Genomic DNA, 24311 nt, shown 5'->3' with positions numbered 1-24311 from the left:
TCCTCCCAGTTCCATATTCTTCAAGAAGCTGTCCTAGGCAACCCACAAACACATCTCACAGCAGCATATACCCTCCTCAATGGCCCTGGAATTTAATGCTAGATCTCAGCCAATTTGAGGTGTTGCTCCTGACAAAATAAGGTGTGAGAAAATTAAACAGCGTGGTACCTTCCTATTCACTTGCTCAACACATATTGAGTATCTAGTATGGCCAGGGCTCTGAGCTTACACTAAAGAGAGAGATACGGAGGGAGGGACGACGGAGATGGGGGGGGTGGGGGGGAAAGAGAGAGAGAGAGACAGAGACAGAGAGAGAGAGACAGAGAGAGACTGACTGCATTATACCCTCAAGGGCCACTCCTGCTGGACACATAGCCGGCACAGAGCACAGCTGATAGGGAGTGGAGATGTCAGAAGTCAGACACTGCAGCTCTCCCTTGTCAGATCCTGGACCAGTTGCTCAGCTTCTCTGAGCTTCAAGCTCATCATCAACCTTCACTGGTTTGTCTGCATGTTTGTGACTATCACCTGAGTAAATCTCTCAGCATGATTCCTGCCATCAATAATTGGTCAAAAAAATTAACTGTTATGACTATTGAGCAGTGTATCCCTGCAGCCGTTTGAATTACTGGAAAAGATACTGAGCCTTTTACTGCCAGGCAAAGGTTCTTTGAGCAATATTTTATACTCTTAAGCACACTTAAAAATTTTTATTGACTCTCTGCGATGTCCAAAATGATATGCTAAATACTAAAGAAAAGTCAGAGATAGGAAAAAAAAAATGGATATTTTTTACCCTAAGGGACCTTAAATTTCTAAGAAGGGCTACAAACTGGGTTTTGAATGTCACACCTACAGACTTGTAAAAAGGTGGGGGAAATGTGCCAACCTCTCAAAATTATTAGCATTCAAATCCCTGGGTCCTATGTATTCGATCACCTCATTTTGGAGATAAAAAACCAGGATGAGAGTAAATGAAATCACGGATCATTTGGGTGGCCATAAAAGCAACTGCATGTACTCTAGCAGGAGGAAAGGTAAGGAGCATGCGCACAGTACACAAAGCAGGATGGAGGCCCAAGGTGGAAATGGGAGAAGCTGCAGGGTGGGAAGCATAAAGAGAACAGGAAGAGGGGACTGAGGAACATGGAGGCAACCTGGAGTGTGTGCCTCTTGTCAATCTAGAAGAATGGCTGGGAGAAAGCCCCAATATGGCTGGCTAGTAGCCACAAGGAGCTGTGAGGGCCAGAAGCATCCTCCTCAGAGTTCCCTGCTGTTGGGTTTCCAGCCTCCAGAGTTTCTGCTGTCTGAAGCCATAATGCTGGGGACCGTTTGTTACAGCAGCCACAGAGAACTCATACTCACTTGTACTAAAATATCCATCCTGTCTCCCTTGGTCTTTTGTTCCTGATAGTTTCTGTTGTTTTTTGTTTTGAACTCACTGTCTAGTTGAGGATGACCTTGAATGATTTTTTTTTTAATGTTTTATTACATTTATGTGTATATGTGTGGGTGTGAACATGCCACAGCTTGTGTGTGAAGGTCAAAGGACAACTAGCCCAAGTACGTTCTCTCCTTGCACTGTGTGTGTGTGTGTGTGTGTGTGTGTGTGTGTGTGTGTGTGTGACAGCAATCAATTAGCAGCAAATGTCTTTACCTACCGAGCTATCTCACTCTTGTTTGTTTGTTTGTTTGTTTTTGCTTGTTTTAACTACATGAAAAAGAGACCACCAGGTATCCCATTCACTTGGGTGACTTTGAGAGAAGTTACGTTGATGCTGTCCACCCAGTCCTCTCTAACCTATTGTCGTTCCGCTCTATGCAGCACTGTGACCTTCATCATTCCTTCTGTCCTACCTATACCAGCCTTCCTTAGCTCATGTCCCAGACTCTCCCCTCTTTTTGCACAGCTCCCTCCTCAGGCGATATTCACAGCCAACATTAACCATCAGAAGAAAGCTCCCAGGCAGTCACTCTGATCAAATGCTGGTGCACTCGCAGGGAGAGAGAGAGAGACGGCTCCTGTCCCTCCAAGTGCATGTGCCACAGTACTAACCCAGCTTCCTTTCTCTCACTGCTCCCTACGTTACAGGCTCAGAGAGGCCAGCCCAGGCCTGCGCACTCCCTTTTTCTCACTACTGTATTCCCTGTATCCAGTGTGGGGTGGGCAGCACCACTGGGGGTGGGGGGGAGGAGCACTATTGCCTTGAATTAGAAAGGGGAGGGGATAAAGGAAGCCTCAAGGCAAAAGGAAAGGGAGACAGAACATAGGGCCACAAAGTTTACCCCTGCCACTTAAAACAAAGAGAAAAGACTGTCAGAAGTTTCTCCGGTGTGAGGGCTCTTGAAGATCTAGCCCTATGCCTCCAGAACACTCACAAATACTTCCTGTACAGGTCTTGTGGGGCTGGTTAATAAAAGGTGCCCTTCAATATTTGTTGGATGGATGGATAGATGGATAGATGAGGAGAGTTACTGGATTGAATGAGTGGTAGACGGGTGGATGAACCAGACTGGATAGACAGATGGGCAAATGTATAGATGGACAGATAAAAGACTGGGTTGGATAAATGGGTAGATAAATGGAACAACTGGATTAAATAATCCACCAAATACCTAGATAATAAACAGATACATTAGAAACATTATAGTGATGCATATTTCCATAGTAATATCTTTTAGCTATTTAGTTCAGTCCTTCATCTTGGCTTGTTAACAGTGGAACTCATGCAATCAGACCTCCCAACTGTCAAAAACTTAGGCATGTAAATTTTTTTGTTTTAAAAAATATATATATATATACTTGTATAGCCCAGGCTTGCCTGGGACTTAGGATCCTTCTACCTTGGCCTGTGAAGATTACAGGCATGTACCACCCTTAACCACGTGCAAGCACTTAAAAAAAAAAATCATATTCCAATGTCATCAATTCAAAGAAAAGAAAAGCTTCCCACCTCCCCAGTCCCCAGCCTTCTAATTTTCACAGCATCTGAACAGGAGCAATGAAGCCAGTTTCCTTTTCTCTCTTCCTCGTCACTCCATGTATGGCTACATACTCTCTTGCTATCTCTCCTTCTAAGTTTTTCATGCCCTAAAAGTAACCCCTCTTTATGGGACAATCACTATAAACTGAGGCTCTCTCCCTGCCATCCAAGGCCGCAGGAGCTCAACCTTCCCTTAGTAGAGGCTGCTCCCACTGCCCAGAGGCACGCTCTAACGCAGAACGGAGGCGCTTGACTTAGAAGCAGTTATTCCAGGACGAGAATTGCCATAGGACGTCCCATGGCACCCAGCTGGCAGCAGGCAGGGCACATGGCATCACAGCCCAGGCAGAAATGCCACAACTCTGCAGAGGCGCCTCTCCCAGCATTGTGGGTATCAGCATCTGCTTGCTTCTCACGAGCATGTGGCAGAGAACAAATGCAGAGTGACTAGCGAAAAGAGAAGGTGGGGACAAGTGGTCTAAAGTGGCAGCTTTCCAGACGTTGCGTTTAAAACTCGCTTTGGTCTCTGGCTGTCTCTAGTCTGCCCACAGATTTTTTTCTTTTCTTCTCGGCTAAGTGTCCTTATACCTGCTCCCCCCCCCCCCCCCCCGCCGCCCTTGGAAAGCTCAGAGCCAAGTGCTCACGCATCTGTAGACAGCAACATCCAGTTTCTAACCAGTCCTATACTGGAAACACAAGATGAGCTCCCTAGCCACATAAGGTCACTCAGCAGAGAAGTTCGGGGGCCACAAGCCAAGGGTGGCAGCAAATCATTTCATATCTGTGTCATACTATGACCCCCACTCCCCCAGGTCCCAAGGAGACAGAAACACAAGACAGAACATTTTATTTATGTTTGAATTTCCGAAGAGCCAGGTGAGGGTAGGTTTGCAATATATACATATATAAAGTCCAAGGTCACTGGGCTGATTAGCCAAGGTTATTAGCACATGAATATATGTGTCCTATTGTATTTAAGGGTTCCTATTGGGGGAAAACAGTAACACAAGAAAATAGATATTTAATTTTGATACTAACTCCATTTTTAATTCAGTCTCAGGCAAATTAGATATTTTAAGAGTGTGTGTAATAACTTGGCTGAAATTCTCTTTGCAGTGTGCCCCAAATTCGACTTTAAGTTAGACCTGCAGACATGAATAGGGAGATGGCTCTAGGGATAAGTGTTGGCCTTAGGAAGGTGAGGACATGAGTTCTAATCCCCAACACCCATGTAAACACTAGGTAGGCATGGCAGCCACCTATAAACCCATCGATGTAGACTCAAGGGATCCCCTATGGTTCAGCATGAGATCACCCCTCAATAAATAAGATGGCGAACAATCAAAGACACACACCTGTTGTTGACTTCCAGCCTCCACAGGCATTTCCATACACACACACACACACACACACACACACACACACACACACACACGAGCACTCACATCCTAACCTGCAAACTACACGCACACATACTTGCTACACACATAAGCTTTTTTTAAGAAAGAGCTTACAGGTAGTCACGCAACTTGAGAGGGAAGTAGAAAATAAATTGGAACAAACAGCGAGCTGTCCCTGGGTTTATGTCACGTCTGCCCCCTCGAGATCCCAGTTTGACACCTCATCCTCATTCTTTCCAGCTGAGACCCATGGCTGAGTTACCCGGCACACACTCAGCTGGGCTTACAGACGCATGAAGACTCCCTGCATTCTGACCATCCCCAACAGCCTGACTGAGGCAGGCTCCATCTCCAAAGTCCGAGCACAGAATTTGCCCTGCATTCCATGACATTAACCTTATTGACAAGCTGGGTTCTAGCCATTAAGAAAGGAGAGGTTACACACACACACACACACACACACACACACACGCACACGCACACGCACACACACACACACACACAAACAGCACCTTGTTGAAGGACAAGTTCACAAGCACCCAGGGAAAGGTGCTGCTCATAATGAAGGCATCAGTAAAGGAACAAGGGAACACCATCGTTTGTTATTGTAGAGTTCAAAGCCACTCTGTGCCTTGCTTAATAAAACCTTGCTATTGTGGATTAAAAACAGAGACGCCTCTCCTTAACAAACCAAGCAACAGGGATACAGCACACCTCAAGTGGCATCAGTCCTGGAGGCAGGTTTTAACCAAGGTCCTGTCCTTTTCACCAATACCCTCTTTGGTTTCCAGTGTATTCCACAACTCTAGAGTGTGCCCCCCCCCCAGGGTGGGAGCTACTCCTCATCAGCAGACCTGAGCCCCTTTCAACAGCACTTGACAAGACAAAGGAGTAAACACCTAACCCCCTCCTGGCCAAACTATTCCCACATGAAAGCAATCTGCCTAACTCTACAAGATCCAAAGCAATTAGATTCCCAGATACCAAAAAAAGCCAGAAACCAAAATCAACACATCATTAAAACCTTGTGCTTGTCAACTGCCCAGGAAGTTTCAAAGAGAGATGTCGTCTCCTGATAAATAGTCACAAGAAAACTGTTTACAGGGTTTTTCCAACACGCGGGGGACTGCAAAGAATCTTGACTTTCGTTCTAGAAAGGGAGTGTGGGGGGTGAGGAAACTACCCATTAATAGAAACCACCTGATCAGTCAGGAAGACCTGTACAGTCCTTCTACAGTGTCCTGTGGATATCAATCGCTCTGCAAGGCATCTCCGATCCCAGCTTCCAAATTTGCTTGTGCCAGACAGGGAGTTGAGGGAGCCAGTAACAGAGCAGGTAAATGGGGGGTAGGAGGGACTTCCTGCCTCCACTCACAGACCCAGGTTAGGACCCCACTGGGACAACTTGGGTCACACAGACAGTAGAACATCCTGTGGAGATACTGTCCCCACCACAGCAGCTTCAGGAGGCAGACCCAGGAGACCCTGGCCTGAAAGGGACATCGCCATACAGCATAACTGTTCGGGTTTATTTCTAAAAAGGTTGGGAGCAGTTGGGAAGTCCACTCCAAATTCTAGGAAGCTTCCAGGTCCAGGCATCCTATCAAGACTTCCAGGGAAATCACCTGCTGCCAAGGTGCCTGCCCAGACCTTGGCTCCGCAAACCTCCTGCCCGCGTACACGTACTCTCTCTCTCTCTCTCTCTCTCTCTCTCTCTCTCTCTCTCTCTCTCTCTCTCCTCTCCTCTCTCTCTCTCTCTCTCTCTCTCTCTCTCTCTCTCTCTCTCTCTCTCTCTCTCTCTCTCTCTCTATCTCCCTCCCTCTCTCTCTCTCTCCCTCTCTTCCCCCCCCCCCTGGGCCGTCCACATACACACACACACATCCACTCTCAGCAAAGTTAAGTCTCCGGCCCAGGTAGCCCCAGAGAGTCCTCACCTTTGGAAAAAAGGGCAGCCAGGCTGATGAGCACGGGAGACCAAAGGTACCACAGCGTCCCCATCTCAGATGGGCACATCCTGGAGACTCCGAGCGCGGGTCCTCTGCTCCTCCGTAGTGTCGCCTGGCTAAAGGAGGGATGTCGCCAGAGAACAGAAGCTGAGCTGGATGGCCAAGACGCATCTGGCTAGGGACCCGAGCAGCAGGGCCGCCCTGTGCCGGGTCCCCACAGGTCCATAGCGAGGCCGCTTGGGCTCTGGGGTCCCTCAGCACAGGCCGAGCTCACCTCAGTGCTTAGACCGCTCTGGGAACTGGCTCGTGAATTGAATTTTACTCCACAAGGGGAGTCTCCGGTGCTAGGTCCCCAAGCGCGGAGAGCGCTCTGGCGGCTCGGGCTGGGCGGCTGCGGTGGGCTAGCGCGCGCGGGCGGCTGCGGGGCTGCGAGGCTGCGGGGCCCAGGGCGCGGGCAGAGGCGGCGTAGGGGTCCCCGGGCCGGTGGCCAGGCGCGCGTAGGGACCCGGGGAGCGTAGCCTCGCCGCCCCCATCCCGCGCCACAGGGCTTCCGCGCGCGCGCTCCGCCGCCCAAAGTTTGCGGGGCGCTGCGGCTCCACCCCAGCCCGGCCCGGCACCCCACGCGCGCCGAGCGCACGGCGGGATCCGGAGACGCGCGACGCTTGGGGCGGAGGGCGAGCGGCGCGCGGACGAGGAGGCGCGGGCCCGGGGCGGCTGCATCCGAGCGCACCCAGCGCAGCGTGCCCAGGCCGGCTAGGGCTGTTGCTTCCTAATTTCTCTCACCCGCCCTCCCTCACTCTCTCCCTCTTTTTAAGCCCCACCCTTCTGGAGTGACAGCTGCGAGCCCCAATCCGCAAAGTAAGTCCCACCTTCCTGGTTGCGGGGCGCCCAGCCTCCCTGTGCGCGAATGGGAGGGGGATGTTCCGAGGAGGATGTGGATACCCGCCAGCCCCGGGCAAGCACGCATGAGGATCTGCGTGGATGTCCACGCTCACAACAGGTGTCGAAAGGCCCTCTGCCTCTCCTTCTCAAAGCCTGGGGCTGCAGACGGTCCTCAGGCAAGGACAGCTTACGACTCTTAACATAAACTGAAATGTTCCCAGTGATCTCTTGAATGTGACCCTGGGATCCCATAATGACTCCCAAATTGCTGTCCCTGGAAGATTTCCATCCTGGCTCCTCGCTGGCCTCTGGGCATCAGGGAATTGACCCATTGGGGAAGATGTTGCATTGAGAAAGTAACAGGCATGGCTCTCCACTCATGCCTTTAAGGATCTCTAAGGCAAACTCAGGCCGATATACTCCCATGCCTGAGTTCTGAGCTCAAGACCCCCTCCCTGCTCCATGGAGCCTCGAAAACAAGTAGATTGTCTGGAGATTCAGAGAAGAAACCCAGACTCAGTTCAACGGGTGAATTCACCTCTGAGGGTAAAAAAACGAAGTGTGTTAGTCAGTTCTCTTGTGGCTGTGACAAAATCCTCAACAAAGGCAATTTAAGGGATTAACGAGTCCGCTTGGGTTCCCAGCCAGGGAAGGAATGTGCATTGGCTAGATTTTGTCCAGTGGACATAAGATAGAATGTTTTGGGATGAGAAAACTTCCTCTGAGAAAAATGCCTCCATCAGATTGCCCCATACACAAGTCTGTGGACATTTTCTTGACTAATGGTTGATGTGGAAGGACATCACTGTGGGCAGTGCCACCCCTGGCCAGGTGATTCTGGGTTGTATAAGAACGGTAGGCTGCAAAAGCCATGGAGAGTAAGTCAGTAAGCAGCACTCCTCCGTGGCTTCTGTGTCATGTTCCTGCCTCCAGGTACCTCCCCCTAACTTCCCTCCATGATGAATTTAAACTGTATGATGAAATAAACCCTTTCCGCCCCCAAACTGCCTTTGCTGTGTTTTCTCACAGCCACAGAAGCCAACCTAGGATGCCATGGCAGCAAAGAGCACAAGGCAGCTGGCCACATTGCATGTGCAGTCAGGAAACAGAGCGAGGAAGGCTGATGCCCAGCATGTTCTATCCTTTATATTGAGAGTCCAGGCTCTCAGCCCATTCATGTTAGCACTGGCATTCTGCATTATCTTCCTTTTCAGTTAATCCTTTGCAGGAATACCCAGAGGTGAGTCTCCATGGTGGCTCTAAATTTATGACATTGATTGACAATCACAGGACTCACAGGATCTGGCTAGAGGGGACAATCCATGTCTGGGAACCACTGTCTTTTCCTGTGTGTCTTTCTTAAATTTTGTCTTTTTGGTGTTCTTTTGCTTAGTTTTTTTGTTTTTGTTTGTTTGTTTGTTTTTGTTTTTCGAGACAGAGTTTCTTGTATAGCCTTGGCTGTTCCAGACTTTGTAGACCAGGCTGGCCTCGAACTCACAACAATCCACCTGCCTCTGCCTCCCGAGGGTTGGGTGCTGGGATTAAAGGCGTGCGCCACCACCGACAGGCTCTTTTGCTTAGTTCTTAAGCCCCCCCCCCCCCGTGTGTGTGTGTGTGTGTGTGTGTGTGTGTGTGTGTGTGTGTATGTTTCTGTTTTTTATAAACTTTACAGAGTTGGTGATGCTGAGACCCTGACTGAAATGACAGCTGTGCCCGGCCCTGAAGCCAATGTGGCCAAAGTAGGTGGTGCTCCAGGATGCCATACTGACAAATCCCAGGCCACACTGGGGCCACCATGATAGAATGTATGTTGAGAGAGAGTCATCAATATGTATCACATCTTCCTTTCTCTGACTGATGGGTTGGGGGTGGGGGGGGGGCATTGCTGCTTCATCCCTGGCACACATTTCTCAGAGTGACCCCTCACGTCTAACCAAGCTTCCCCCTTACTTCTCAGCGGCAGATACAATTAATTGTGTGTGTTCAGGTATGTTTTGTAAGGATTTATTTATTTTTATATTATGAATGTGAGTGCTTTCCCAACATGTATATAAATGCTTCATGTATGTGCAGTACCCACAAAGACCAGGAGAGACCAGTTCCCCTGGAACGAGAGTTACAGACAATTGTGAGCCACCATGTGGGTGCTGGCAACTGAAATTCGGTCCTCTGCAAGAACAGCCAGTGCTCTTAACCACTGAGCCATCTCTCCACACCTCCAGGTCTTTTTCTTTTTCTCCTCCTCCTCCTCCTTCTTCTTTTAACTTTATTTTTTGGAGACAGATTTCCTCTGTGTAGCTGTGGCTATCCTGGAACTTGCTTTGTAGACCGGGCTGTCCTGAAACTCAGTGATCCACCTGCCTCTGCCTCCCATGTATTGGGATTAAAGGCATGTGCCACCACCACCCAGCCCCAAAGTCTATTTTAAAGACAATACTTAAGTTCGTTTCCTAGAAGTTAATAGCCTCTATTTTTTTAGTTTTAAAAAATGACTTTACTTTTTTTTTCTAAGTCATTTTTTTCCCCCTCTGAATTGTAAGCAGCAGGTGACTCTTTCAAGGTGTATCACCACCCAAGGCTTCTCTATCTACGTCCTTAAGATAAAAGAGTCTACTGGCTGCCTGGAATTCCTTCATCATACATAGTTATCTGGCAAACATTTCCTCTATTCAAACTGTGCAGGCCTGATGAGTGGCTAAAATAAGAGGTAAGGCCGACTCTCCCGCCCCCAACTCTCTTCATGGGGCTGTTGGAATGTGCGTGCCCACTCCTCTGCAGGCAATTAGCACAGATAATGGTGGGAGAGCCACTCCTTAGGCAGACCTGCAGGCATTCCTGGCAGCCTGCCAGGTTCTCAGCGGCAGCCCAGGGCCAGAGGGACTCCCTCCACCCTTCCTATCGGATTCACCTGCCCTGTCGCTCTCAAATCAATGGTCACAAGTGTGCTTTCCTCCAAGAATACGTGTTTCATCTGCAAAGCTATAAATCAATTGGAAGCAAAATCTACCGATGATTAAGTAGCACTAACCGTCCGTGCTGAGTGTGTGACGCTTGACACAGAGCAGGCTTGCCATTTTACAGAAAGGCAACATTCTCCAGTCATTTTAGAAATACCAGCTTATGTCCCAAAGCTGGTGAAGATGGCAAGGATGCTGAGTTCCCATGCAGCCTGGTGAATGTCCATTCTTGCAGGCACGTGGGCCATTTTGGGCATGAAGGCATCACCACAGACACTAGAAAAACCACACTATGTAAGACTGAACCCCACTTCCTCCAACCTTCCGATGACACAAAGAGAAACTCAGGCAAGGACCACTGAGAGCAGTACCAGTGTGCTCATTTCAAAATGCCATAGCTCAGTGATAAACACTGTGCTTGCCCAGCATGTGTGAGCGGCCAGTCCGTATAGCACAAGGGAAAAAAATGAAGGAAAATGGAGAAGGCTTGCCTTTCCATGCAAAGTGCAGTGTTTACCTGGAACTTACCATTTTTACTTTTTTTTTTTTTTTTTCCTTTCATGTACACCCCTTCCTTCAGCTGTGTCTCCTTTGAGAATTAAGTCCCATCAGTCTCTGAAGCGTGGGATAACTTCTAAATTGCAAACTGGCACAGGAAGGCCTGGAAAGGGAAACCACACGACCCTGAACTTCCTTTTTCTTTATAACTTCCCCAAACTTCGAGGTGTGGTTATGAAATCAGTCGGAGACAGATCAGCCCCCTGGCCAATTTCGTTCCCAGCCACGAGGCACACTGCGTGCTCCAGAGAGTGCCTAGGTAAATGGCGTCGGGTCCTGCCCATCTGTCACTCAGTCCTTCCCAGCAGTCAGCTGACTGACTGGATCTGAGCACAGGTGCAGGCCACTAAGTTGAGGCAGCCAACAGCCACCTGTCGCTCTCCTCTGCACCTGCCCTGCAATGGAAGTTGTTCCAGAAGCCATGGCTGTTGCAGGCCGGTGGCGCCCCCTTGAGCCTGCAGCCCAGCATGGATATGCGCGAAGCCAAGCTTTCTGCTTTCTACAGGGGAATTTGGCAGGAAACCAATTGTCTTGTTGGGTCCCGGCAATACCCCATTCTTCCCAGTAACTGTGCTCTGTACTGTACTGTTCTTGCCTCTCCCTTCTGTCTTTCCCCCACTCACATCCTCCCAGGGCTCCAGGGTGTTAGTGATTTCTCACCCTGTCCCTTAAATGAGCAAAGCATGGGCCTCCATTCTCCACCAGGTGCTGACTCATGGGCAAGGCTGCTTAAATACATCCTGCTTCTGGTCACTGAAGACTTGGTGCGGTAAGGATTCTCTCAACATGGTTGGCACCGCAAGTCTGCCAGCCAAAATGCACCAGAGCTTTCCATTTGTCCCTAAGTCTGTGACAGAAACCATCTATCTACTCCTGAAACTGGCTGCTTCTATCTGCTAGAGAACCACGTCACACCATGGCCCTCCTGAGGTGACATGTGGCTAGGCCCAAAGCCCACAGGTGGGAGGTTGTATGCGGCCTTCAAGTGGAGCTCAGGACACCTCAGGGTGACCCCCCCCCAACTTCCCTGTTCTTCCCACAGATCACAGCTGATCGCAGGGATCACAGCTGATCACAGGGAGCCTATCCCCACTTTTTATTTTATCACAAAGTCGGCGTTTGCCTGGCACATATGTCAATCAATATGACATAAATCCAATGGGATCTTACATAGCAACAATTAAGCGGAGGCTCCCCCGGCTGGCAAACAATGAGATGGAACTGTGTTCAGTTGGGAAGGCTTGCTGTTAGTGTGTTACGGTGGTATATGCTAAACACTACCCACATAAAGATAGCCAGAGGGTCCATGGCATCCTGTCAGAGTGCCACAACTGTAGGCTTTGCTGGCCTGGCCCTAGCAGATGAACCCCAATTCTTTTTGTCCTCAAATTCTTGCTTACGCGCACTGATTTTTGGTCTCGGTCCTTTCTGACATAAGACTGACCAGCTCTCTTCAGACAACAGCCAACAAGTGAGTGGTATGCTTCCACGAGGCTCCCACGACGCTGGCTACTGTCGTGTTCAGGACCAGGGCAAATAGCAAGTGAGGTTGGCAGGCTCAGATGACGTCGGGACCTGTGTCTGGTAGAGTGTCATTGCGATGTCAGGAGCCAACGAGCCTGATTGGGGAGCGTTTGCCTCCTCCGTGAGGCTGGAAGAGATGGATATTATGCAAGCTGGGGGCTGGCCCTGGTCCACCTTCTGTGAAGCTCGCTGTCAGCCTGCAGGAGCTAGGAGGTCAGCCAAAGCTCAGCTTTCCCAGAACAAGACAGTCACTGCCATTTATGCAGCCAGTGGGTCACAAGCACCGGAGAGCCCTGACACGGAGGAGGAGGCCTGAGCCACACAATCCCGTAATGAGTCCAACATTTGACACGAGTCAGAAGGATCAATTCGCTACCCTGGCTAAACATCTGAATGCCTTGATTTCTTTTGTGTGGGTCAAAAATCAAATCTTCTAATGGGCCTGAAAGGCTGCGTGCTTTGGGGGAGATCTCTCGACCCAGCTTGCATGCAGGCTTGCTACAATGTAAAACACCTCCCTCCTTCTATCTTATGAAACGGATAGGCAGGGAGTTAATCCTGCCCTGGAGGAAGGCTTAATGGCCACAAAGGGGGAAGTTGCAGCCACCAATTTGTGAGTTCCTAACATCAAAGGCACTGTAAACATGTTGTGGTCTTTCAGCATGAGGCTCTGCGCATATTGCCCATGGCCTAATTTGGAGTGGTTTAAAGGAGCTTCTTGGGAATATGAAAGTAATAACGCTGGGGGTAGTTATCACTTAGAGGGACTTCATGCTTAGCACGAGCCTTCCAACACCACCAAGTTAATAACAGGGATTCTCCTGGTTCCCTGCGGGACTGACTTCTCTGTTCAGAGCAGGCCTCCGTGTGAGAGTTGGGAATGGTGAGGACGCACCTGGTTGGCCCCGCCGCCTGTCACTCAACACACATGTCTTCAGGAAAACTCTATCAAGTCTGCGCCAGCTTTTCAGTTTATCACAAGGTCTGTGTTTGCTTGGCGCTTAGGCCGATCAATATGGGATGCATCCAGTGTGATTCCACACAGCCAGTCGCTTGTAAACTCCAATTTCACTTGTCACATGAGCGACGTCAGTCTCAGAAGAAAAAAAAAAAAAAATGACCAGTGACTCACTCAGGAGTGAGTTCTCTGGGTCTGAAAATAGAATAGATGCAGTGACCAAGTGGTACTGAAACTGATGTGTGACTTCTTATAGGGAGGGACAAGAACGAGCATCCATTCACCCCAGATAGGGTGCCAGTGGTAGACCACCGAAACGATTCCGACCCAAGCCTGGCTTGTTTGGGATCCGTGTGCTTATTGGGGTTACTTTTAAGAGCATGCTTGACTTGAGAAGTTGCATTGCTGCAAAGCATAATAACCAACAATCCTCAACTTATAGAGTGTCCATGTCCCGCCCCATCCCCATCCCCACCCCCAGCAATTAGCTGTTCATCACTTATGCCTCTTCTAGGAGAAAACCTCCTAGGTCTTGTAACTTTCTTGTGACTCGTGTGAGCTTTTTCTTCCTTCCAGGAAAGACTGGAGGCAATAAACACAGTACATTGCTTGTGAGGGAGGACGTATAAAAGATAATTTAAGCATTTCCCCACACTTTAAAAAAAAAAAAGGCAACATGAGGACTGTGTAATTATTGTAACTATTATTTTAATGAGCACCAAGGTTGTAAAGGGCCAGGGTGTGTATGTGGGGAGGGGGTGTCAAGTATTTCACTTTTCACAGCTGGAAAGCACAGCTGCGCTTCACTGTGGGGCCAAGGCACACAGATGGCATGGGTAGAAGCGGCAGGTGCAGCAATGGGTACATCAGTGGGCCTGCAGCGGCTCCTAGTGGTAGCACGTGGCAGTTCAGGCACCTGCTTTCCCTCCCAGGGAACAAATCAGTCCTAAGGAGCATATGCTCTTTAACACTTCCCTTAGTCGATATACATACATACATACATACATACGCACACACGCGCGCACACACACACATATATATCGCAAAGGTATCTCACCATATCACCTAAACAATGAAGGTAACCAAGTCTATGAAGATTATGGAAACCCTGTGTCTGGCCCTACAGAGTGATAGAAAATAAACAGACACACTGCTCATGGGTATTTACCACAAAATCCCTAAGTCAATATATCCTATATGCTTGCACATCATCAGTGTTCACTGCCGCACCATTCACAGTGGCTAAGATATGGAAGCAATGCAGGTGTCTACCAGCTGAAGACTGGATAAGGAAAGTGTTTATACACACAATGGAATTCTATTTGGCCATACAGAAGACTAAAATTGTGCCATGTTCAAAAAATGGAAGCAACTGGAAATAATCAAACTGAGTAAATTAAGTCAATCTTAGACAAACAAAACGTGTTTTCTCTCTATTGTGGTTCCTAGATCTCATATGGTCACATAATGCCATGTATGTATAAGCTGAATGAGAACAAAACAGAACTGAAATTGTCTAGGAAACAAAAAGGAAAGACAAATGGGTCAAGAATACGGAGAGGTATGTGGGAGAGGGTTGGAAACGAGTTCAAAAATACAGAAAATAGTCATAATATTTTTAAAAGGAAAAAAGCACTGTGGAAGTGATATGAATTATTTCTTTCCCATTTACCCACACCTGAGTTGAAATTCAGTCTTTCAGCAGCTAATGATTTTCAAAGGGTGCGGGGCCAGCACTACTCTCAATATCACAGATTACTTAAAAGAATGAAGAAAAGAGCTGCTTCCAGGCACCACCTGTTCAGGGAAACCTCCTCACACATTGGGAGAGGCCAGGGCACTCCCCAGGGTCTCTTTTACAAGGATAGTAACTCCACCCATGAGGGCTCCTCCCCTTGACCTCACCACCTCCCAAAGGCCTCTCTTGATGCCATCCTACTAGAGGTGGCAATACCCACACATGACTTTAGGGGAGACACACATTAGGCCTATGGCACCTACACTCTGGCATCAAATGGATCCCTTGCAAAAGCACGAGAGGGGTGGGTGTTAGTGTACAGGTGATTCTGCTGGCCCGCCCTCGGGGCCCTATCAGTGTCTCACATCATCACCTGCTGCCACCAGGTGTGTGCAGGCTATAAGGACCTCCATTACCCCATCTCTCTTACCCTCTCCTGTCCCCTCCCTGCCCCTCCTCTCCCTCTGTTCCCGCTGTCTCTTTGTCCTAGGCCCCCCTTCTTTTCCCTCCCTCCAAGTCCCCCCAAAAAAGCCCTTCTCCAAGCCCTCTTCCTTTCCCCAATAAGCTTCCTTATACCAGATTTGTTGTTTTGTAATTCCTCAGGGGGTACACTTTGGTATGGGCCCACCATGGTACCCGCCCCTCTGCCACCTCATCATTAAATCATAGCAAAAGAAAGACTCAACACAGAGAGTGTGGGAGGTGCTGCGGACCGTCGTGGTTGTGTGTGAGTTTCAGGTGAAAGACCTATCGATCACGGATGAGGGTTAAGTTTACTGACTATGACTAGTTAGAACAAAAAATCGTGGAGCTCTGGAGACCACTGAAAAGCAGAATGTTGGAAACCCTAAACTTCCTTCTCACCACCTTTGCAAAACAGCCTCACAAGGTCACATTGAGACTTCCTGTCAAAACCAGCCTTTCCTTTTCCAGGTTGATCTGCAAGTGGCTACTTGTGTCTGGTTGTCATCCAGCAGTGTATTCGAAATGAACCAGAATCCAAGCTGTTGGAGTGTTTTTTTTTTTTTTTTTTTTTTTTTTTTTCTTTTAATCTGGCATTCCTGGATGGGAAACAACTTTGGAAATAATTTTGGAAATTTCCATTATGAGAAATCTGTGCTTCGAGTATACACATTTAGCAAATATTTTCAAAATACCTTTCCAAAAAATCAGCTTTCGGAAGTTCCCAATTTGGCTGGAGTGTCTGGGCCAGCAAAGCGAGGGTTAATCACACAGTCTCCCACCTGGTTGACTACGAGTGGGGAAAGGGGAAAGGGGCTGTGCCTTCAGGATTTACAAAGTATGTTTTTCCCATCTTTCTTGTGCTCAATCCATGCGCACACCCTTCTGAGCTGATGTCCGACATCCAACGGTTGTAAAATAAACTCGCTTTGCTTCTGTGAGTCTCCAGTGCTCTTACTAGGAAGATGTTTTTAAAGAGGGGACAGAGAGCTTTAGATGGAAAAGCTGTCAACCACTGTGCTACCCATGTCACCTTATTCCCCCAAGTGCCATGAGTGAGTCACCCCTTGTCTCCACACACGCCTCACTCTGAGCAGTCTACAGCGAGCTGAGTCCTCTTAACAGAAGATAAATTACTCATTGTTGTCTCTCCTCATAGTGAAGATTCTGTATCCACTTTGGTTAGAATATTGGAGGGGGACATAAACCATGGGGTGGGGAGCTGGAGAGAAAGATCAGTTGGTGAAGTGATCGCCTTAAAGGCACAGGGAGCAGAAGTAAATCCTCCTATGCAAAAACAAGCTGGGTGTGATGGCCTATGCTTGTAATCCCAGTGATGGCCAGGGGAGACAGGTGGATCCTTAGGGGGTTCACTGGTCAGCTATCTTGGCCTATCTGGAGTTCCAGGCCAGTGAGAGATTTTGTTTCAATAAACAAGGTGGATGATGCCTGTGGATGACAACTGAGGCTACTCATCTCCATACACATGCGAACACATGAACACACACACTCACTATATGTGTGTGTACGTGTGTGTATGCACTCACATATATGTATATATATGTATGTGTGTGTGTGTGTGTGTGTGTGTGTGTGTGTGTATCATATTCCTCAGTCCCAAAGCTTCCCAGGCTGCTTGGCCTTCTCCCATGAAAAGCCAGAGCTCTTGACAATGCTGTACAAGGCTGTGTGACCACCACCCACATCCCTGCCCACAGTACTACTTCCAACACAGCCTTGTTCACGACATGTGGCCCTTGCATAGACAGTTTCCTCCGTGAGCAACACCGTTCCATCCGACCCCTCTACGCTTCATTCATTTCCTCGAGGTCTTGGCTGAACACACCTCATTACAAATGCCTCCTGGTGATAATAATGTTTAAATAACTGCTTTCATCTTGTACGGTGCAATCCTGGGTTGGGCTTTCTAACAGGAACCAGCACTATTAATTCTGAGTGTGTCTCCTCGGAGATCTGGGAGCTCAGGTAAGCCCCAAATCAAGCTTGGTTCTTTTTTTATTGACATCTCTGTTCTCTCTGCTCCGAGCGCTGCAGAACAGTGCAGGCTCTCTATGCACTTCTGCATTTAACTGAGGAATGACTAGGGCTGGTCCCCCTTCCAACTGCCATGGCTCCCTCAGTCTGAGCAGGCAGGTTGCCTTGTGCCAGGGCTGTGTTTCTTCTGCTATTATGTAGCTACTGTCTCTTGGGAGAACAGTTGTCGAGAAGGATGCACCCAAGCCAGAGGTTGAGTTCATCAAACCTCTTGTATCTTTGCGGGGAAACTGAGGCAAGGAGCTTTTCTTTTTGTATGTATTCAGTTACTTTCAAATATCTGTGACCAAAATCTGGGATGGAAAACTTCGGGTTGAAATGATTTGTTTAGGGGTCCTGGATGCAGAGGGTTCAGGTCACAGCCGCCTCAGCTCCTTTGGTTCTGGTCCCATGGTGCGGCAGAAAGTCACATGGCAGAGAATGTAAGATATGGGACAGTGGGGGGGGGGGGGAGGGAGGTTCTATTAATGGCAGAGGCAGATGGCAAAGAAAAGACTATATGAAGGAGTGATGGCAAGATAAATTTCCTGGCACACAGGCTGATCTGAAACTCACTATGTATCCCAGCCTGGCCTTAAACTGATGGGCAATCCCCCTGCCTCAGCCACCCTAGCCCCAGGATCAAGTCCTGAGCTCCCAGGCCCAGCTCACTAGTTCAGCTGCTAGATGGATAGCTCTCCTCCCCCCTCCCCCCCAACACCCGATGCCTCCCATGCCCCATCCCCGCCACCCTACCTCACCACCCCCACCTCAGCTGTTTTGGCTTTGAGTCTCCTTGACTGACATAAAGACAGAACCCACAGAAACACACTTGCAGAAGGACAGACAGCTAGGGGGAGGGTGTATCTGTTGGGGGAGCCAAGAGATCTCCTTCTGTGATGAAGAGTCACTTGATGATCCCAGGACAGGTGCCCTGTCCTCATCACAGCCAGGTGAACCTCCTTCCACAACTTCCTGCCCCGCTACAGTTATGTAAACACCCCAGCAACACTGTTTTAAAACGGCACGTCTGACACTCAGCTTGAACTTGGAGGTGCAACCAGCGACTCGGGCACAAGCTCCGAAAATGTGCGACGGAGCGGCTTCCAGCCCAGTCAGCATTTCCCAACTGCGCAAGAAAATGAGAACTCAGCAACCAGCACACACCTGCCGCCCCTATCACCGGGAAAATGCAATAACCGAAGGTGTCTGTTCCTGTCCCAGATCTCGGTGTCTTTTATGCAGAGAGAAAGAGAGAAAGAAAAAAAAAAAAAAAAAAAAAAGCAGCCAAAACAGCAACAAAAATTAAGGTGCTTACTTCCAAGTTCAGGAGGAGTCCATTAATGGGTTGGGACCGGAGCTCTGGCTTCCCGCAGGAGCCCCATACTTTCAGGCTATTCAGTTTCCAGCCCATTCTCCACAGAGACAATTTAACACCATGCAATGAAAACCCAAGCTAGCTTTGACCTTGCACAAGCCCAGTGAGCTAGATCCAGAGGCAGACAGGGGCCCGGATGGGGAAAAGCCTGGTTTTATGGAATGCATTTCCGTCCTGCCAGAGAAGGCACGCTAACCACTGCTCTCTTTCTGACTGCTTGCTCCGAGATGGGAGCACTTTCACTACATTCCTTTGCGAGTAGTCTCAGCCCAGCGAGCTGGGTGGTAATGTGTTCTATACGCTTGAGAGGTCCTGGAACAGAGGCTCTGGGGGGTTGCGGAACTTGGCTACAGTTGCGCTGCTCTTAATTGAACCCCCACGAGGCGCTTCTCTCTAGGTCCCTTAGCTGTATCGCTTCAAACGCTGAGCTGGGAAATGACCAGCATCGGGAAGTCCCGAAGCGAGTATGAATGTGAGCATCCCCAATAGGACACTTGTATTGGGATTTAGATGGGAAAGGTGGATTCTGAGGGCCCGGACTTCACCCACAGGTCCATCACTTGATGGAATCAAGATAATAGCACCATGTAGGGCTGATAAGAAGCAGTGGGCAGGGCTTAGCTGCAGTAAGTAGTAGCAGGTCACTGGAGCGGGGGGCGCGGAGGCTGGGGGCCAGGAAGGGAGGGGGGGTAGAGAGGCATGTCTTAAAACGAACAAAAATGAAAATAAACCCAGAACCTATGAGATGGCTCAGAGGGTTGAGTTACTTGCTGGCCAAGCCTGATGACCTAAGTTCAAACACCAGGACTCACATCCTGGTAGAACAAGAAACGAGACTCCCATAAGTTAGCCTGTGACTCCCGACACATGCACTGTGGCGCACGAGGGCTTCACATAACTAAATCCCTTTTTATAAGCAATTGAAAAAATTTTCCCAGGTGGTGGTGACACACACCTTTAATCCCAGCACTTGGGAGGCAGAGGCAGGCGGAGCTCTGAGTTTGAGGCCAGCCTGGTCTACAGAGCAAGTTCCAGAACAGCTAGGGCTATGCAGAGAAACTCTGTGTCAAAAAGAAAAATATGAACAAATGACTGAATGAATGAGTGGTAAAGAATTGGTTTTGTTCAGTTACCTAGGCCCTTTATGATCCAAATAATCGCCTTTATACAAACTAACAGGGGCAGTACATCCTCCAGTGATAGGCAAGGGGACCCCCCACCCCAAGTGCACTCATCTCAATGAGACCATCACACCCCACCCCAGGGGGCTTCTACCAGTGTTCATATATCTAAATGGACATTCCTCACTGGTCACAGCGTGGTGAGGTGACAACTGGAGCTCTGGCAAGGTGGAGTCCACCTTGCTTGCTGGAACCCAGAGGCTCACATGCTGATGGCCTCAGACAGAGACAGCTAGACCTCATAGAAAGGGCCACAGTTGAGTGTCCAAGGGAGTGGTCCTAACAGCAGGGCCCTCAGCTGAGACCTATAATCTTGCAGAGAGCCCCCCACGCCCACCAGCATATCACTATGGCTTCTAAATGCTCCCCAAACATGGTCTTGGGTGCCACAGGCAACACAACCAGCTTGACAATGTGAGTCTCTGAGCCACAGACCTTGAGACCATAAGAAAAATAAATAAGGTTGCTTTACGCTATTAAGTCAGCCTGGATTGCTACCCAAAAGGGGGCTGTAGGCTAATGATTTAGAAATATCTGTGACCAGAGTTTGGGGGGTCACCTAGGTGAACCTGATGTGAGCTGCACAGGAGTGTTGAGTATGTGTGCTGGGGGTGGTAGAGGAAGGGGGCCCCACTACCAGGAGATGCTTTGCATGGTCACTGAAGCAATGTTTTCTGGGTATCCACTTGCAATAGAAATCCTAGAGGGGAGAATGAGTGTTGGGGTAGGGGGTTCCTGTGAAAAACTCTAGAATACAGATGTTCAGGAGTTCTAGACATCTGTTCATCTTGTATATTAATAAACCAGAACACAAACTCTGTGGTAATGAGAGAAGGCTGCTACACAGCACCCCTGGAGCAAACCAGGGTCCATGCAGGTCACGCTAAAGCAGTGGTTCTCAATCTGTGGGGCGCAACCCCTTTGGTGGTCAAATGACCCTTTCACAGGGGTCACCTGAGACCATCGGGAAAACATAGACTTTTACATCACAATTCTTAACATTAGTAAAAAAAAAAAATTATACTTATGAGATAGAAATGAAAATAATGTCATGGTTAGGGGTCAGCACAGCATGAGGAACTGTATTAAAGGGATGGTGACAGTAGGAAGGTTGAGGACCACTGCTCCAAAGCCAGCCAAGATGATGTGAGATCCCCCAGAGCGAGCCACAGGGCAATCCAGGGATAATAGTGCTGGTCTCCTGATACCCAGGGTCCCAGGTTTATTCTGTCTGTCACAGACTGACTGTGCTGCGCATACACTGCATACCACCTAGATGCTCCCCTTCAACAGGAAGGGACCTCGGCTCAGGATGACAGAGTCCAACTTCAGAGAAAAGGAGGCAATAAGCCAGAAGCAATTTCTACTCATATCTGATGATGGCTACCCACTCCAAACTCAAAGCCCCCCAACTCTTATAAGGTAAGATGCACAAACGTTTCTGAGACAGGCAGGTACCCCAGACCTCTATCCCTATTAGAACAACTATGACTCAATTCAAGTGTCAGCTGGCAATACAAGACACAGCTCTTTCTCCAAAACAATTAGAGTTTATTTTTATGCCAAATACGAGTAGTGAGCATGGCTGGCTCAGGAACACTGATTCTGGTTGTTCCAAGAACCAGGTTCCCAAAGGGCTAATGCTTTCACTGTCTTTTTATAGTAATAGAACAAAGAGAGTCATATATCAATGCAGTTTTTCCAGCAACATTGGTGGGATCATCAAGCAAACAGGATACACACAACGAAGCAGAGAAATCTCTGACTAGGCAGGTCTGGGGTGCTGTCTGAAGATTTCCTCAGCTTTTGGCTTAGTGGAAGCTAGGAGGCCTAAGTTAATACAGTTCAAAGGTTGCGTCCGATAGTCACAGGATATTAGGCCAGGCACGGCAGTGGGTAACAAGTGGCTACTGAGGATGTTGAAGATAGCCCAGGATAATTGTGACTTTGGATCTATGGCGTTCCAATCAATCTACCCATGTACACCTGTATCCTAACCTACAGATGGAGCTTGATGCCATAAGCGTGTCCATACTAAGATAGACATTGATGCACCCAAGATGTGTAACATGTGCAAGCACCTGTATGTATGTGGGGTTGGCTGGGGAGGCTCCTTGCACAAGCTTCTGAATATATGGATTGTGATGGTTGAGTGCTGAGAGACCCTCTCTGTCATTCTGACTATATCTCTGCCCAGACATGGGACCAGCCATGTGGCCTGAATGCACCCACCCTTGCCAGGTCACCATCTCTCCTGGGCTGCAGTGGCTGGTCTAGGAGATGAATGTGCCAGTTGGCCTGCCGGGGGGGGGGGGGGGGGAGGTGGGCGGTGAGCAGGGGAAGACACAGGCAGCCTCTGAGAACCCTCAGACTGGCACATAGAGGTGAGAGTCTGTTTTCCTCTGCTGGAAAGATAAACAAAGCAGCCACCAGTTACCTGGGCCCCAGGGGGGAAAAGGACCTGAGAGCAGGAAGCTCATATTTGACAAATAAAAGAAGACAGAATTCTAAGGAAGTCGAGAAGCGTGGACAGGCGTTCTTTTCTTCGATGTGTGTCACACATCCAAGTAGCGTCATTTTGCATCAGTAACTGACCTCCTCCAAGAGCGGGCGCTGACATCTAATTGGCACTGAAAACTACACAATCATGACAACTGCTCCATATTGTTGGTGGCTTTTGCCATTTATCTGTGAGTCTGGCTCACGTCACATCTTCCTAAGAGCACAGGACCCATTCATTAGTTACTCACAGAGCACAAGTCATTATCTGTCCTTAATTGTCACGTCTGAAGTTGCTGTTAAAAGTGTCTTTCTCTGTCAACATGAGATAAATTCTCCCTTTCACAACTTGCTTGGCACCATCCTTCCCTGTGTTTGTAGGTGAAAGCATTGCCCAGCATTGCAGGTGCCCAGCTGACTGTGAGTATCTTTATTTTATTTTATTTTATTTTAAAGTGTATGAGTGCTTGGGCTGCACATGTGTATGTATACTTAAGTGCCAGAAAGTGGTCAGAAGAAGACATTAGACCCCCAGGAACTAGAGTGACATCTTGTGAGCTGCCATTAGGGGTGCTGGGAATCAAACCCAGGTCCTCGGCAAAGACCTGACTCTCGGCTATAGTTGACCCTGCCTACTTCTTCCTGGTGCTGATTCCCAGTTGTATGGGAATCATTTTGTTCCGTCTTCTTTCGTGGTCCACCTGCCTGCTAACTTAAGAGTTCATCTTCCTGTTTGCCTTTGCGGTACCCTGGGAACATGGCTTCCTCATTTCCACACATGTCCTTACCTTCATCCCAGCCTCACACCATGGAGAGGTGGTTCCATGTCAGTCCAAGGAATTCCTCCTGTGGTCCATGTGGGTTTGCAAGGCGCCTGGTGGATAGACATCTTCAGATCGTCATTACATTTCCCAGTAAAGTGCTTGCCTTGCGAACATGAGGTCCTGCATTTGTTCCTAGAACCCACATAAGAAGCTGGAGACAATAACATGAGCTTATAATCATAGCACTGGGGAAACAGAGATAGGAGGACCCCTGAGTCCTGGCCATCTAACCTAACTTAACCAGTGAGTTCCAGGCCAGAGGGCGACCATTTCAAAGGACAAGGTGATGCCAGGCATGATGGCACATGCCTCTAATTGCAGCATTTGGGGGGCAGAGACAAGCAGATCTCTCTGAGTTCAAGGCCAACATGCTCTACATAGTGAGATCCAGGACAGCCAGGGATATAGAGAGAGATCCTGTTTCAAATAAATAAATAAATAAATAAATAAATAAATAAATAAATCATACAAACAGCAACAAAACAAAACAGAATAAAACAGCAACAAAAACCCAAGGTGGACATCGCTTAAAGAATGCCAGCTAAAATTAGCCTCTGCTTTCTGCACACACAGGTGTATACCCACATGTACATGGGTACTAGGCACACATACAAATATGCGAGCATACATAAGACACACACCCACAAACCTTGAATTTCCCATAACATCAAAAGCATCCCTTTGATTCTCTCTATATATCCTCAGCTCTGTTTCAAGTTTTTCTCCCAGCGTTCTGTTGCTTACAGTCCCGCCCTCCTCTCTTTTCTGCGGCTCTGCCCTCTCACAGACCATGGCTGTTTCTCTTAGGATAGAGCGGAACGGTCTTGCTTATCCCTCCACACTAACACCAGAATACCACTGCAAAACCACAAACACCTTGTTCTTTTTCCATCTAATTCTTCTGTGACTCCCTAGTACCTAGTGGGAGCGTCCCCCCGCACCCCCCAACCCCCCGCCATCTCCCAACCTCTCCCTGTGATGACATA

The 24311-nt window shown here is 48.6% G+C and overlaps 1 protein-coding gene across 1 annotated transcript in view; it reads right to left on the bottom strand.

Moving 5' to 3' along the window:
* The window catches only part of Tmem132d (transmembrane protein 132D), a 614141-nt gene extending 607404 nt beyond the window's left edge, over positions 1 to 6737 (bottom strand). The window contains exon 1 of the mRNA XM_051161423.1: positions 6319 to 6737. Within this exon, the coding sequence (XP_051017380.1) occupies positions 6319 to 6397 (79 nt within the window). The 5' untranslated portion in view covers positions 6398 to 6737. The remainder of the gene's footprint in view (positions 1 to 6318) is intronic.
* Positions 6738 to 24311: the final 17574 nt, after the last annotated feature.

The sequence above is a fragment of the Acomys russatus genome, chromosome 19 (genome assembly GCF_903995435.1).
Source record: "Acomys russatus chromosome 19, mAcoRus1.1, whole genome shotgun sequence".
Taxonomy (NCBI): domain Eukaryota; kingdom Metazoa; phylum Chordata; class Mammalia; order Rodentia; family Muridae; genus Acomys; species Acomys russatus.
Note: the sequence above shows the minus strand (reverse complement) of the source record. Positions and strands in the feature narration are given on the sequence as shown.